Here is a 15,861-nt window from a genome sequence, read left to right on the forward strand (position 1 = left end):
CAATTATACGTAGATAACCCAATGGAGCCAGATAATGCCCAGCTCTCTTTTTTTTTGGTCTTTCGATTGAGTAAGAGAGCTCTGCACTTCCGCCAGCGGAGTCCAAACCCGTATCCGTATCTCTGTCCGGAACTGGGACAGTTTGCACTCGGAAAGTGAAGCATATTAAAGACCATAAAAGTCCACTTAAACCATTCAGATTAATACGGAACTGGTATTCTCCATTTAACCAAAAGTCATCTGACACAATTATTTATATAACAACAATAATAAACAACAATTTGCAATTATTCATTGTAAAGATCAACATTGAACATTCCTATACCTTTTAATACACTTTATATTAAAATTTGTTTAGTTGACTAACACTAAGGGTACTTAGAGTACGAGTATAACCACCCTGAAAATTAGCCAACACCAAAATTTAGAGTTGTCTACTTTTTTCACTTCACTTGACATTTCGCTGCTTTGGCAAGGAAAAATTTCAGTGCCTTGGCAAAAATTAAAACGTTGATATCAAATCGCAGAACTAACTCAAAGAACAGCTACAGAAAATGTCTAAGGAGGTTAAAGAAATGGAGATGGAAAACTTGAAAGGCAAAGCTTCTGATGCAGAACAAAATCAGGAAATCGAACGGACCTCTGTCCTTTCGCCAAAGAAAACAGTTGGTAAAAAAGAGTATAACAAGCCGAACAATCCGTTCCGTAAGAATTCCACGTCTTCGAACTCATCGAGATTGGAATTCAGCGGTTCTGGTACAAGCCGCTTATCCAGGACTTCAATATCCTCCAGCTCTGGCTCGGAGTCTCGCATTTCGAGGGATAGGTTTTCCTCTACACGGCATGGAACTCAGGACCAGAAAGCAAAATTGAAAGTCAGGAGCCGTAGCATGAGTAAAAGCAATTTTAGAGGAAGATCCAAATTACGGTCCAGTTCTGGGGCCGATTCTGGGTCCAATTCCGGGTCCCATTCCGGAAACAATTCTGCATCCAATTCCAGTTCCGGTTCGAGATCCGATTTGAGATCCGACTCGGAGACCGCTCCTGGATTTGATTCGGGTTCCAATGCGGGAGCCAGTTCTCGTGGTAGCGACAAGAAAGAGACAACTTCACGACTACGAAGCGCTGTTCGTCGCATTAATGAAACTTGGCAATCACCAAATTCTTTCAAGTCCGTGAAAACATATCGTAAAAAATATGAATCAAGAAGCAGAAGCAGCAGCAGCAGTACACCTCAAAATCGTTTTAATCCTTGGAAGAACAGAATAGATCTGACGAACGGCAGTACGGAACCCAAAAGTCCGGACAATCGCAGTCGCAATCCTTGGAGGATCGGGATGCGCAATCGCCGGAAGACTCAATCGAAGGGCAGTAGCTGCAGTCCTTATCAAAAGGTTTTCAAGAATGGCTCCTTGATCAGAAGCCGTAGTCCCCATCGCAATCCCTGGAGGGATCGTTCCCCACCCAAAAGCCGAAGTCCCCCTAATAACTTGAATACCAGAAAGCAGCCGAAGGATGTGGTGGATAATGACACCGATCTTTATCGGGAACGCCACAAAATCACCTTGGCCAGCTGGGATATCCGACCCATTCCCAAGCCTATGAAGAGTTTCCACAGCAGCGGATTCGATGCGACCATATTACGGCGACTAGAACTTCAAGGCTTCGATGCACCCACGCCCATTCAGGCGCAAACTTGGTCGATTGCCCTGGCGGGCAGAAATCTGGTGATGATTTCCGGTAATGGCACTGGCAAAACATTGGGCTACCTACTGCCTGGCATATTGAATGCACAGGAGCAGCGAGGATCAAAGCGGCGCAAGAAAGGACCCATTGTCCTGGTTTTGGTGGACGGTCGCGAGGCTGCTACTTTGGTCCACAAGGAGGTATTGAACTATACTAATCCCCGCGAGCTTAGGGCTCATTGCCTCTTGGGCAGTGGTCAATGGCAAAGCCATTCCGAGTGCGATCTGCTGGTGGCCTCTGCTGGTCGCCTTCTGGAAATGATAGATGATAAAAAACATGAGGTGGAACTGGATCGTTGCGTCTATTTGGTTCTAGACGACGTCGACCGGATGATTGACGTGGGCTTAGAGGGTCAAATCTGCCGGCTGCTATGTCGTCTACGTCCACGTGCCCAATTGATCATCACCACGTCCTCGTGGACACGTAATCTGGAGCGGTTATCCAACAAGTTTATGGGCCAATACACCTCGATACGCGTGGGTCAAATCAACAATTCTAGCGAGGGCTTACAGAACATTCGCCAGCGGGTGGAAGTAATCGATGGGCGTTCTAAAATGTATCAACTTAAGGACGAGCTGACTGCTATTTATGATTTAAGCGATAGTCCCGGGAAAGTGGTGGTCTATGTGAAGCGCCAAATGCTCGTGGACGAACTGGTGAACTTCATTCGGCTCTTTGTGCCCTGTGAGGGCATCCACGGAGGACGCTCTACGGTGGAAAAGGAAGTCATAATCCGGGATTTTCGCAATGGTGCCTACAATATTATAGTGGCCACGGATATGACATCGCGCGGATTGGATGTACCGGGCATTCGTTATGTGATCAATTACGATTTCCCTAACTCCATTGAGGGCTATGTCCAGCGTTTGGTCAGAACGGGATGCCTATCGCGTTCCCGCAACTGTGAGGCCATCAGTTTCTTTACCAAGGCAAACTCCAAGCTTTTGATGGACGTGGTCGATTTTCTCAAGAACAATAAACAAGAAATACAACCGCACCTTCTTCAGATGGCTGAAGAACGAGCTCGTCGCCCCCGTAATCGAAAGCGCCATCGTCCACAACGCTACAATCGCAAGCGTTAGGGTTATTTAGATGCACCGAAATTGAAAATCATTGGCAAACATCTTGATTGTATAACTGCATGCCTCCTTAATAAATAATGGGTCCGATAAATGTTTATTGATTACCTGGGCCAATGCATATCGAATGGGAAGTTTAAGAATTTTGGGGCCATTTGGACTGCAAAATGGGTAATGACGAATGGGAGGCATGGATGGCACGTCCACAAAGAAAGTTGTGCATCCAGAGCTCAGAAGACGTGACGTTATGCAAGTGAATTGCAGCCCATCAATATTCAAATACATACTGTTCCAGCTCATACTTAATGCCTCACGATATCTACAATGTGTAATTTACTTATGCGTAACTTGAAGTGCCATATAAACTAAAGCAATTCACAGAGAGTTAAAATATTTTCAGGATATTTCAATTTAATTAGCTTACCAATCATTCGGAATTTATTCTACAAATTGTTTTCTATCGCTGTAATGGTGCAGTAAATTGTAAAAATCCACCTAGATTTCGATCCATATCGAATCATTTGGCTTCTGTCACCGATTTACTGATTCGCCTACCGTCCAATTCGGACATATATGGGTCAATATTTTCCATACAATCCCCCCTTTGGCCCATTGATTGCCAGAGTTATTTAGTTGTTTGCACCAAAAGCAAATGGAAATGAATCAAAATTCATTAGAGGTGAATTTATTGTGTTGGCCATTTGATTTCGGTCCCAGCCGAGATCAAATTTCTGGCCAATCGATCGGGTGGGCCGTTCGTTTTCCTGATTGGGGTGTGAAGGGGTGGTGTGTATATCGCGGCTATATCTACAACAGATATCACAGGTGGCTGGGCTTGCAGCTGAGTTTTGTTCAGAAAAAAATATAGGAAAACTAAATACAAAAAAAGAGGGCGGTGGACCGTGTCTAATCCGATTTTGACTTTATTAACGGTGCAATTTGTACCGACAACTGCCAGACGGGAACCAACTGGCAGTCCGAAACTCTTAACTCTTTTAACTTCGAACTCCCGGAGACTGCAAGCCAAAGACCCCTAGCGATTATTATTTATGGCCGCGAGTGTTAGCCCCCCACCACACTCCGCCCCGCCTCCCACAAATTGTATGCTAATCGCTTGGACCCCGAGACATTGGCAGCTGCCCCAAGTGGAACTGGACATGGGGACATGGAACCTGGGGACCTGGAGTCGGAGCACTCGATTGTTTTCCTTCGGTTACTCTATGAGTGTGCCTGATTTATGGAGTGTCGCTGACTAATTTCAGATCTTTCGTGGGGTGTGAGTGCTGCAGTTTACAGTTTGCTGTTGCAGTTTGCTGTTGAGTTTTCCCAACTGCAAATGACCATTCTAGGGATGGCAGAAAAGCGTGACCAGCACAAGCCACAAAATCACTCACGATCGTAACTGCACTGTTTCCAAATTTAGAACCGCAAAGGTCAGCGCTAAGGGGGCGGAGTTGGTGGGATGAAGTCCGAAAAAGGCAATCGATTCAACAATTGATCGATTTCGCTGAGTCATTGCGGAAATTAAAGATTGCGCAAAAGTGTTTGCTAGAAATGGGAGTCGGCATTGAACGGGACATGCATAGAAACTATAGGCACGTTGTAATTGGCTTTAATAACATCCTTCCAATCACAATTATACCGATATAGGATAATGGTTAAATGAAATATTCATTTAATGTTAGGTTGACTACATTTGCTACTAAATTTATATTCGTAAATATGGCCTTTAAATTTTATATGTATTTATTCATCAAATACGTGATAACCTGCCCTTTGTGATAACTGTACTATTTTTTTTTTATTATTTCCTAACATCTTTACTTGATCTGGCCACACTTTATGCGTTTTACCTGACCACAAAGAAGACAAACAATCCGTTGCAACGATAACGATAAGCTGTCACGTATGCCATCCACTTTTTTTTGTATCCGGCGGACCTGCACTTCAAAGACAAGGCCGCCACTCCCCCACATCCACCCCCTAGGTGGTTCCCACGCACGGGATGCGTGAGTGATGGCAACTGTCAACTGCTGTCAGTGCCAAAAACAACAAAACAACAACAACAAATTACGAAAAACCAAAACAAAACCGAAACAAAAGAAACACACTACTTTTGCCAGCACAAATATTGTGAATTGAAATGCCAAATATGAAAAGCAAACACAGTTCGTTGTCGTGTCAGCGACGTCAATGTGCCAAGACCAAAAGCCTTAAAACTCCAATAGCCCAAACCCCAAGTCGCTCCGAGATCTTGCAGTCACGTTTGCTTAATAAAATTAATATTTACATATGTTCCGTATTTACACACACACAACAAATACTGCTGCCCCCTCCGAAAGTGGACAAATAGCCAAATAGACCGGCATGGTCAGGCAATTTGCACGATCCGCGTGGTAGCGATCCCCCCCGAGTCTCCAGTCCCCAATACTCCATACCCATTTCTATCCCCAGCACGCACCATAATTCGTCCGTGATGATCTTTGTATACGTTAAAGGCGCTTTCGTGATCCGTGATCCGAGATCCGTGATCCATTGGAGAAAATGAGCCGGTCAATGTGGTAACCAGGTGACTCACTCATTGCCAAATGGCGATAAGGATCTCAGGCAAATCGGAAGCGCCACGATCGTGAGCCGTTCGAGGAGAGATTTTCCAATGGCTAGCACTCTATTTTGGGAAAAGTCCTTCACTTTAAACCGATAGCAATTTATAAAGTATTGTCATAAATGGGAGGTCCTGAAAGAAGGTAGCATGTATCAAAGAATCATTCCTAGACCATTCCCAGAAAATTTCTCCAATTATGAAAAGAGTTCTATTTTCAGTTCTAAGAAGAAAAGAATCGGATCACACAAGATTAGCTTAGCCTGAGTTCAGCTCGGTCATTGAATTCATTGGCTAGTAAAAACACGTAATGCTTTTCTCTCTTTGGATTTTGGCAATTCGAAACAGGAAACACACCGAATCGGACAAATTGGACAAGCGCGACAAACAGATCTCGACATTTGTGGCTTGTTCTGAGTCAGAGTCGGTTTTCTGTTTCTGTTTCTATTTCTGTATCTTGGTATATCCATCTGTAGATCCATCTGTATCTGTATCTGTAGCTGTACCTGTATCTTTAGTTATGTTTGCAACCAACCAGTGCCGTATTTTGTCAGTCTCGCTCTCACTCTGGGGGCATAGGCGCTCGACTCGCACATAGTAGATCGGCTCTAATTTGGCCAGAGTCTAAATTCAAGTTTATAACTAAATATGCGCCAAGTATATGCGCCAGATCATTGTGGGAGGGTCCGGAGGGGGGGTTCTCGCTATAGCCATAGCTATAGCTAACCTCGATTGCGTTTGCCACATTTTTAACAACTTCACCCACATTCAAAATTCGTTTTGGCTTTGGCCGACTACAACAACATAAACCAGTTCGGTTTGGTTCAGTTTTTTTTTTTTTTTTTTTTTTTGTGTTTAGGGGAGTTTTGGCATCGAATTCTGCCAGTTTTGGCCGTATCCAAATGCCCATCTACTTAGCTCTGTTTGTTGCCCTCTTTCGTTTCGTTTCTCCCAATGTCTCTGAACCCTAGAATCGTAAATACATATTTCATTTCATTCAGAAGCATTAGGTGACCTTATAAAGAATTCCCCTAATTTAACTTGGTCATTAACAACCCGATCGTTTGGGGTCCATTTAAGGAAATCACTCTGCTAATTTTGAAGCTATTTAGCCAATTTTGGGGTAATTTGGCTGACCAAAAAAAAATATATATGTATATTAAAAATGAAATAACAAATTATGAACGTTGTACATAATTTGCTTAGTTTTGAAATTTCACAAGTAATTAAAACCAATCAAAAGACGGTTGTCAATTTTTTTGTACAAAAAAAAAAACTCCAATGGGAAAGATATGTTTTTGTGTTTTATTCAGTAGCCTAGGGAAATATTTTTCCCGTGAAATCGGTGAAAACTAATACATGATTGTCTTAACATATGGTTGCAAAAAGGCAAACAATACGCCCAGTTACTGGGTTAATTGGATTGAAGCTACTCGGATTTCGAGAGCACACACTTGTTGCCATTATTGCCATTCCCATTAGCAGTACCATTGGCTTCAAGTCAAGCGGAAGTCGTAGCTTCTAATTTTGTTTTTTAGCTATGCTTTGGCTTTTGCAATCGTCATCGAAAATCGCCAATTCTGAGTGATCTCATCGATTCTGCAGAGCTCTATCGAAATTGCCAATCGTCAGGGTCGCTCCAAGTTTTTCCCACACACACACACAGAGCAATAAACTTTGGGTCAAAAACAACAAAACAAAAAAAAAAAGTAGAAAGAACGCCTTCTATGGGCATTATGGAAATACCGTTAGCAAGATCAAAAGACCTCCGAGCAGGTGAGCCAAGCAGTGTTTGAATCTCGGTGAGAAGATCGATAGATCGATCATGGTTAGCTGTTAGCTGTTGGCTGTTACCTGTGCTCCGTTGTGCAGAAATCATTTGCAAGCGAATCGATCGATCGATCTATCATTGCCAAAGCCATATAAGCAATACGAATTGTGGGTAGGAAGTCATCGCCATGCGAGAACCTTGAACCCAAAGAGACAAAGCCGCCGATGGAACGGCGTTTGAAATATGATTTTGAATGGGTCGCGGACAGTTTTGTGATTTTGATTGAGCTCCCAGTTCGCCGTTTATTGTGTGCGCTTTTTTGTTTTTGTTTTGTGTGGGGCCAATCGACGGCAATCAGCGACAAAAAGAAACACAAAAACAAAAATAAAAATAAAATAATAATAACAATTGCCAAATAACAAATAACAGTTGAAACGGCGGCAAATCCGCTTAGCAAACTTCGCCCGCTCTCAAAAAACCCCATCTTTGGCACTCTGAAGGAATCACAAATGCGTCTGTGTAATAGCAAAAATTAACTATTGTTCGGTACAGTGAGCATCGAGTTAAAACCATTTCCCACCCGTATAATAACAGCTTATTAATATTTCAATTGAATAAATAAATAAATATAAATATACATAAATAGTTAAATGTATTTTTGTATTTCTGATCTTTGATTGATATTAATAAACGCAAAACATTCGAGTTAATTTATTGTTGATTTTATAAGAGTTAGTGCCATATTTGTTCCACGGTTTTTTCTGGCGATTTTTTTGCGATGTCATTTTATTTATTATTTAGCTGCTGCTGATTTTTTGCCCGCTTTAATTTTGTTTTATTTAATTTGCCTTTTGCGGAAGCAAAAAATGCTTTTCGCACTGGCTGCGTTGCTTTGCCGTCGCTTACGTCGTCGAATGTTACGGTACAAATAATGCGACAGAGTTTATTTCTGTTGTTGCAGTTTATTTCTTTTTTTTTGCAATAGCTTTAAGTAGTAGTCATGTAATGTTATTAACGCCATATTGACATACATTTTGTGCACAGGCAAAAGCGCAGCAAAAAATAGAGAAAAATCTAAGCTAATTACGTGACGTTACGTACCTGTAATAACGCCCTCTCTTTTCCTTTTTTTTTTTTGCGCACACACCATTTACAGTCGAACATCCATAACTCTAACGAACTTCCCTATTTCAAAGTCTCGTTAAGTGAAACACTTTTGAGGCGACGCATAGGTGAAGGAGCAAAATGTTAATGTACTCGACGTCTAATTAACTTCATTTTTGTTGTAATATCACGTATAGTTCGATTGATGGAAGTATCACTGTAGTTCTTCGTCTGCCTCCTTGCTGTCTTCTTCTTCTTCTCGTTCTTGCACCGCATCACCGTCACGTATTTGCAATATGAAGGGGGCGTGGCCAGATTGAGTGTCGTGGGCGGTAGGCGTTGGACTACAGGTCGACCCACTTTCCATCTCTTTCCCACTCAACGTTCTATTCCCAGGGAAAAAAGAAAACACCAGAGCAGAACTGGGAACCATATGGATAAGGAGACTAAGTAGAACTAGAAGAAGAGTCATGTTAATTGCTTCGACACTTGACTCTGAAGAGGCGGAGGCGGATGCGGATGTGTCTGCGGATGTGTATGTCAGTTCACTGGGTTAGATGGATAAGAAAACAAAGTTGATGCAGTTACACCTTTAATTTTCATAGCTGAATTAAAGCCCACACGCTGAGAAGGATTTTGCAAAAGATAGTGGTTGGTGAACCCAGTCTTTGATGGTATAGAACGTGTTTTAAAACCATGGATTAAACATATAATACTGCACTTGCTAATGATTGTATTTGGTGACCCCAAATGATTCTCCGATCAGTTATAGGCAAATGATTCCATTTCCAATCGAATTAGTTCGTTTTGCTTTTACTATATAGCAGATAAGATAACTGGCGGCCGTTGATTTATTTTTTCCGGTGTCCCAATATCGATTTATCAACAGCAAACTGCACTTGCACTTGCTCCAGACGGGGGAAAAAGAAAGAAAAAAAAAAAAACTAACAACAAGTGGCACGTGCTCTCCGCTGATGTTGATGCAAGAAAGTTTTGATGTCATAATAACAATTTCCATTTCCACAACCGTCCACCCCCTCTATCCAATGCCTCAGTCAACTGTCGAATTTCGAAAGTGAAAATGTGATGCTGCGATTATCAAATATGCATGTGCGTCCGTCTCTGTCGCGCGCCACTCTGCATGCATTATTCAGATTCAGATTCGGATTCGGATTCAGAAGAGGAAGAAGCCAAACAAACATTGGAGTGGTGCTGCAGCAAGCACACTCACCTGCACATATAGACACCCACAGTAGTGACTAAGATATGAGGTCTTCAAAGAGCACCTTACGGTTTTCCTACTTCAAGACACAGAAATCAAAACTGTATTCCGAAATCATGAAAAGAACACAAGGTTATAGTTTAAATTTAAAGTTAAATATTTTCTAACACATAGATAGGAATTAAACGATCGCAAAATTTTATGTTTAAACATAACAACAATTTTTTATCTAAAAGCAGTAACGCATTATTCGGAAACAATATTTATATGTTCACGACTGTGCCTGTGTTAAGGCTTCGGTTCTAAGCTGGCGGCCAAAGTGAAACCAAGGCCCAAACAAACTTCGTGGGTAGCGCATCTGTTCAAGGAGAGCGAGAGAGAGAGAGGGAGATGGAAGAGAGATAGGAAAGAGACGGGGCGAGAGAGATGCATTTAACGCCTCTGGGTTGCCGAAATAGGTTGTGGGCGTTGCAGCTTTACCTTGCAAGCGGCATGATAAGAGCCACAGAGGAAGAAAAGAAGAAGCCAAAGAGGCAGATGCCTTAAAAACAAAAAGGTAGCGAATCAACAGATCGACTTGGAAATACTCTTTTCCCATTAGTTAAATGTATATGTACTTAAGTAATATATACTTAAGTATTGAAATGTGTTTATACAGTTCTCACTATCTTGATTATACAATATTTTAAGCGTAGAATATTTCTAACTGATGATATGCATATTAGCAATTAGTTAACGATCTCAATTTGATCTCCTCTGGCTTTCCTTGAGATATACATATGTATGTATGTATAAATGCATGCAAACGTCAGCAGAGCGTCATCATCGTCACCGCATTTGTTGCAGTTTCTGTTGCCCTTATTTGGGGTAGGGTATTATGGTAAGGTGAAACAATAAACACCAAATAAAGCATTTGTCAGATATCCATAAAAGAAGAGAGGCGCTGTAAGAAGCAGAAATAATAATATTGTTTAAATATTAAATTATTACAACAAAGTGTGCATAAATGAATATGGAATGATGCAAATGGAAATGCATGACACGTCGAGACACGATTGCAGTTGTTGTTTTCGCCCCGAATGGGATTGGAGCTTAATTTTTGTAGGTTTTTTTTCTTTTTGTTTTGTTTTTTGTTTTGAACCAGGGAACTCGCATTGCGGATGACATAACCCCAAACGTCAAATGTGCCAATGGCAAATTATAGCCCTGGAACACAGGGATTACAATGTTGCGCCCACATTGTAAGATTCGAAATGTACATATTGAAAACATACAGTTTTACTTCGTTAGGATGCAGTTCTACTCTCCAGGATGAAACAAACAACAACAAGCTGTGTCCAAATGTGTCCTAAAATACCATTTACCCCAGAAGAGCACAAATAAATAGCATTGTCGCGACGTTGATCGTTCAACGCCCATTGCAGGTAGCAAATGTGGTGGCCAAGATCGCGGGAAATTCGAAAGGGGGGAGACAGCCTAAAAATGCCGTGCTAAATTCCTAAGGAGCTTAAAAATAAAACGTTTTCTAGTTTTGTATTTTTGACTTTCACTCGGACGCACTCGGCGAATTATTTGCCGTGCTCATTGGGAATTTCTGCATCATCTCGTCATCTAATGCTAATGCTAATGCCTCTACTTCGTTCTTTCTTTTTTGTATTTTGCAGCACGCAAATTATGTTAGACAGGCGGCTGAGGATTATCTGGCACGGCGGCAGGCGCGCAACAAATCGATGACCCGCTCGATGACCTCGGGCCTGGCGGGTCCAATTCTGGCCATGGGCAATGTCCACTACCTTCCGGCCGCCAAAAGTGGCACCTTCTTTGCCCGCGACAATGTTTCCAACTTTATAACCTGGTGCAGGTGCGTTCAATCTCTTCGCAACCTTAACTCTTTGTAATCTTATATTATTGGTGCAGAAAAAGCCTTAAGATCATCGAGTGCCTGCTGTTCGAAACGGACGATCTGATCATGCGTAAAAACGAAAAGCACGTGATCCTGTGCCTTTTGGAGGTGGCACGTCGGGGAGCCAAGTTTGGTAAGCTTCCGTATTATGCATAGTAAAACAATAAAACAAAAAAAAAATATGGAAACTATTTTATTCTATTCGACTAGGAATGTTGGCTCCCATGCTGGTGCAAATGGAGCGACAAATCGATCGGGAGATCGCCGCGGACATCAAGGCCAATGGAGCTGGATCCTCGGAAAACGGCACCCAAACGGAGGCACTGAACTCCGGAAATAGTGCGGCCACAACGACGACAATAACGACGACCACAGTGGAGACGGATCTGTATGATGACAGCGATGATTCGGAGACCGAGGATGATGGCGACCAGAATCCCGTGCTGATGTACGGACCCCAGCCCCAGATAATCACTAATGATCTGAAGAGCCTCGACGAAATGGTGAGTGAAGCGAATCGATTTTTCATAAATTTCAAACATTTTTGATTCAAGTTGGGTGACCCAACTAGAATATACATAATAAACGCAACATGCCAGATTCTTGAAATTAAGTGCGACCAACTCGGTTTATGATGCAGAATAAGCGCAACCAACTTGGTGTTCAGTGTCCGATCTTTCCGCTTTTGGTTTTCCATTTTCCCGCAGGGCTTTCCGTTCCCGTTCCTTTGGTGTCCCAGTCCCAGTCCCACTCCCAATGTCCACTTTTGGGTTTCTCTTTTATATTTTGGTTGTTTTTGTTTTCTATTTACTTATTTTCTGAGAGGGCTCAACTCACGATTTTGTTTGTTATTGTTTTGCTTGGGCTGCTGTTGTTGCTAGTTTGCTCATGTCCATTTTTAGCCATGGCTAAGTTTCCAGTTACGAAAAATACAAAAAAAACACGTCGAAAACAATACCAAAACAAATCAGAAGCAATTGAAACTGGAACTTTGGTTATTTTTTTTTGTCTACTTTTCTTTTTTTTTTGATGGGGTGTTATGAGGGTTTTCCAGATTTGCCTGCTGCCATGTTGAGATGTCAAATTAATTTGACAAGACGATGGTGCCAACAACAATTACAACAATTGCAATTGTCAATGTAATTGCAAGTGTGACGACGACAGCAGTAAGCAACAAAGGATGCGGATTGGTCAGGCGCAATGGAAAATCATTGACGGCCAAACTAATGAAAGCCATGCAAACATTTCCTCACGCCGCCAGCAACATTGACAACAGCAACATGAGCAGCAGCAACATGAGCAACAGCAAAAGCAGCAACAGCAGCAACAATGTTCGACAGCTGGCGGATGGATGGTCGCTGGATGGATGGGACATGGACCTGGACATGGACATGGACCTCCCCTCCTCCATCGTACCGTCCTCCTTCTCCAGCAAAAATCCACTCCGAGGCAGCCAATCAATTTGTGCAGCAGCAGCAGCAAAAGCAGCAGCAACAGCAGCAGCCAAATCAGCAAATAGCCTCAACAACTTGTCGAAAATCAAATGATGTGCCACCAACAGCAGAAACGAAACAAAAAGAAATGAAAAGAAAAAGCCACGATCATTTGTCGACTCCAAAAGTCTGGAGCTGTAGAGCTGTAGTGCTGTGGAGCTGTGGAGCTTTGGAGCTACTGGCACGTCCGCATCGCCGCTGTCTGTCTTTTCGGTCTCCAGTTGCTGTTGGTTAGTTGGTGGCATGCGATTTATGGTTAGGCCAGGATCACATCGCTATCCCCATCGCAATCCATGGCCAGCTAATCTCGTATGCGTCAGAGTCACGCCGATCCCCGATCTCTGGCAGATCGCTGGCGGATCGCTGGCGGATCGCTGGCTGGATTGCTTGGCCCACCTTCCACCATCCCCACCAACCAAAAGATTTATTGTCATGTCGGTTCCAGCTTGGAGCCACCATGGAGCTGCAGTTGGAGTTGGAGTTGGTCTAGCAGCTTAGCAGCTCCATCTCCAGCTTCAGCTCCACCTAAGCACGCATCCCAGCCCAGAAGGAGTTGCAAAAGTTCAAAGGTGCCAATGCGTTGCTGCTCAGCTCCAAGCTGCCACAAACTACAGTAGCAATGGGTTCGACTCACAATCGGGGAGACCGAGCTGCTGGCAAAGAAGTCAGGATAAGGATGGAGGTGGGGTTGCAGTCAGGGCCAGAAACAAAAATACACTGCAAGTCATGAGAAACTTCGAAATATTGTGAAAATGGAAAAAGCTATTAAATAAATAGTGATGAAATGATTTATAGATGGTACAAATAGGGGTCACCTCTGGCACCCATCTAAATATTTTATTTCGCAAATGACACTCGAATTTCGGCCAGTGGAGAATCAGACCCAAAGACAGGCCAGGCCAAGTCGTCATTTGTTTGTCTGCCGCCGCCCGCTGGGACGTACTGCTGATGGTGGAGCCAATGCTGACTTGCCAATGGTCTTGCCATGGATCCCATGGATCCCATGGCTCCCTAGGGCAAGGGTAGACCCCTCGGTGTCCCTCGTAGACCGCCCTCTTCTCTCGACTCGCCGCCCCTGCGGATCATTTGTTTGTTGGACAATGGCAGCGCGTGAATTTATGCAGTGAAAAACTATTTGGTGACCCCGATGCTCGTCGCTCTGCTCCTTCTGCTTCTGCATCTCCTCCATCTCCATCTCCACCTTCACCGCCACCTCCTCTTCCTGTTTTTTGGGCAAACTGCAACTGCAACAAACTGCCACTGCAGAAGTCAGGGAGTTAGGAAGTCGGGGAACTGATCGGGTCAGGCTTATGCAATGCTAAGGGTCAATCGAGGGGGGAGGAAGCCGCGGATTGGACACTTGGAGTCAAGAGTTTTTCTTCGTCCGCCGATATTGGGGAACTGGTACAGTGCCACTGAGAACATTTTTAGCTCGCGTATTGGTTGCTTCACATATTTGGTTCACACTCGTTTCACTTAATACGTAGTGATACAGATAAATGCTAATTAACTCAATTAATTTCAATTACAATACCTGTCATCATTACTCATGTATATGGTCATTTGTTGAAACGTATTTAGTTGGCAATGGACTATTATAGCTGATCAATTGCATTTAAAGCATATTTAATAAGTTGACTATTAATTATTTTTGATCGCTAATGTTTTCAACGGAAATTAATATATCTTAATCTATTTTATACTTTTCATTTCATCAACAGGTCAGAGATCTTGTGGAGAAGTGCACATGCCCCTCGCAATTTCCCATGGTCAGAGTGTCGGAGGGCAAATATCGTATTGGCGACACCAAAGTTCTCATCTTTGTGCGGGTGAGTATTTGAATCCAAAATTTATCGTTCTAAGCTGAATCCATTGACATTTTCCATTAGATCCTTCGTTCCCACGTGATGGTGCGCGTCGGTGGCGGTTGGGACACACTATCACACTATCTGGATAAGCACGATCCGTGCCGCTGCCGTGCCCAACATCGCAGCTCCGTGGCCGCTCGCCTCATTCCCCGTCAGTCACCGAATCACAATCCGAGCAACGGCATCGAGCTCCACAAGGCGCAGGTGATATTCGAAAGGTAAGTACTCCTTTATTATTTTATAACTTTCTAATATATTCCGTGATATTTAAAGCATTGGTTTCTTTTAAAATCATCAATATCTTCACACTTATGTTTGGGATATCTTTATTTTTAGGTCACCGCCAGCAGCTCGACGCGTTTTCAACAGTCCCAATTGCAATGGAGGACCCGGAACAATACCGGGAACAGGATCATCATGTGGAACAGGAGTTGTGGGCGTGCCTGCGCCTCCACCTCTCCAGAACGGTCACAGTCTGTCGCCTAATTCGGGAAAATACCGCAGTCGCAGTCCGACACCACAGCGCAAATTCCTCAACCAGCAGGCGAACGGAGGAGGCAGTGCATCCGCGACGGGATCCAGCCAGGCAGTCACCACAGACGCCTCCAGCGGCCAACTGCTTGGATCGCCTAGCTTGACCAGGCGCTCTATGTCACCAAGTCCTCGCCGACTAATCGATATGCGCAAGAAACAGAGCTCTTTGGATTCGTACAGCAGTGGTCCGAAATCGCTGCCCGGCTACAGTTGCTCCTTGGAGGAGGCAAACGGTAGTTCTGGTGTCGGTTCGGCGGCAGGAGGTGTCGGTTCAGGATCCGGAGGATCGGGAGTCGTGAGCGAACAGGGTGGCGCCAACAAATTCGAGAACATTAGCGATAATGGCAGTGAGATCAGTGACGAAGGATACCGCAGTCTGGGAGTCATCCAATCGGGAGCCCAAAAACGAGAGTCCCTGCACAGTCAGGCTTCTATTGAGGACGCTGAAAGCAATGGTGAGTTCCGAAATCTAAACTTTTCCTTAAGGTGCATGGGGTTTTTCTATATGATTTTTGATGTTCCCATTCAACACCCTTATT

At 43.5% G+C, this 15,861-nt stretch overlaps 2 protein-coding genes across 3 annotated transcripts in view; both read left to right on the forward strand.

Moving 5' to 3' along the window:
• LOC122623145 (GAS2-like protein pickled eggs) overlaps positions 1 to 15,861 on the forward strand; it is a 49,435-nt gene that overhangs the window by 29,793 nt on the left and 3,781 nt on the right. For both annotated transcript variants that reach the window (XM_043802118.1, XM_043802119.1), the window contains exons 4-9: positions 11,189 to 11,385; positions 11,442 to 11,560; positions 11,638 to 11,930; positions 14,642 to 14,749; positions 14,810 to 15,006; positions 15,125 to 15,777. In XM_043802118.1, the coding sequence (XP_043658053.1) occupies positions 11,189 to 11,385; positions 11,442 to 11,560; positions 11,638 to 11,930; positions 14,642 to 14,749; positions 14,810 to 15,006; positions 15,125 to 15,777 (1,567 nt within the window). The remainder of the gene's footprint in view (positions 1 to 11,188; positions 11,386 to 11,441; positions 11,561 to 11,637; positions 11,931 to 14,641; positions 14,750 to 14,809; positions 15,007 to 15,124; positions 15,778 to 15,861) is intronic.
• On the forward strand, positions 429 to 2,903 carry LOC122623146 (putative ATP-dependent RNA helicase CG14443). Its single transcript, XM_043802120.1, has one exon. It carries the CDS (start codon positions 555 to 557, stop codon positions 2,826 to 2,828), a length of 2,274 nt encoding a protein of 757 aa, XP_043658055.1. The 5' UTR covers positions 429 to 554; the 3' UTR covers positions 2,829 to 2,903.

This window comes from Drosophila teissieri, chromosome X (assembly GCF_016746235.2).
Source record: "Drosophila teissieri strain GT53w chromosome X, Prin_Dtei_1.1, whole genome shotgun sequence".
In the NCBI taxonomy this organism is placed as follows: domain Eukaryota; kingdom Metazoa; phylum Arthropoda; class Insecta; order Diptera; family Drosophilidae; genus Drosophila; species Drosophila teissieri.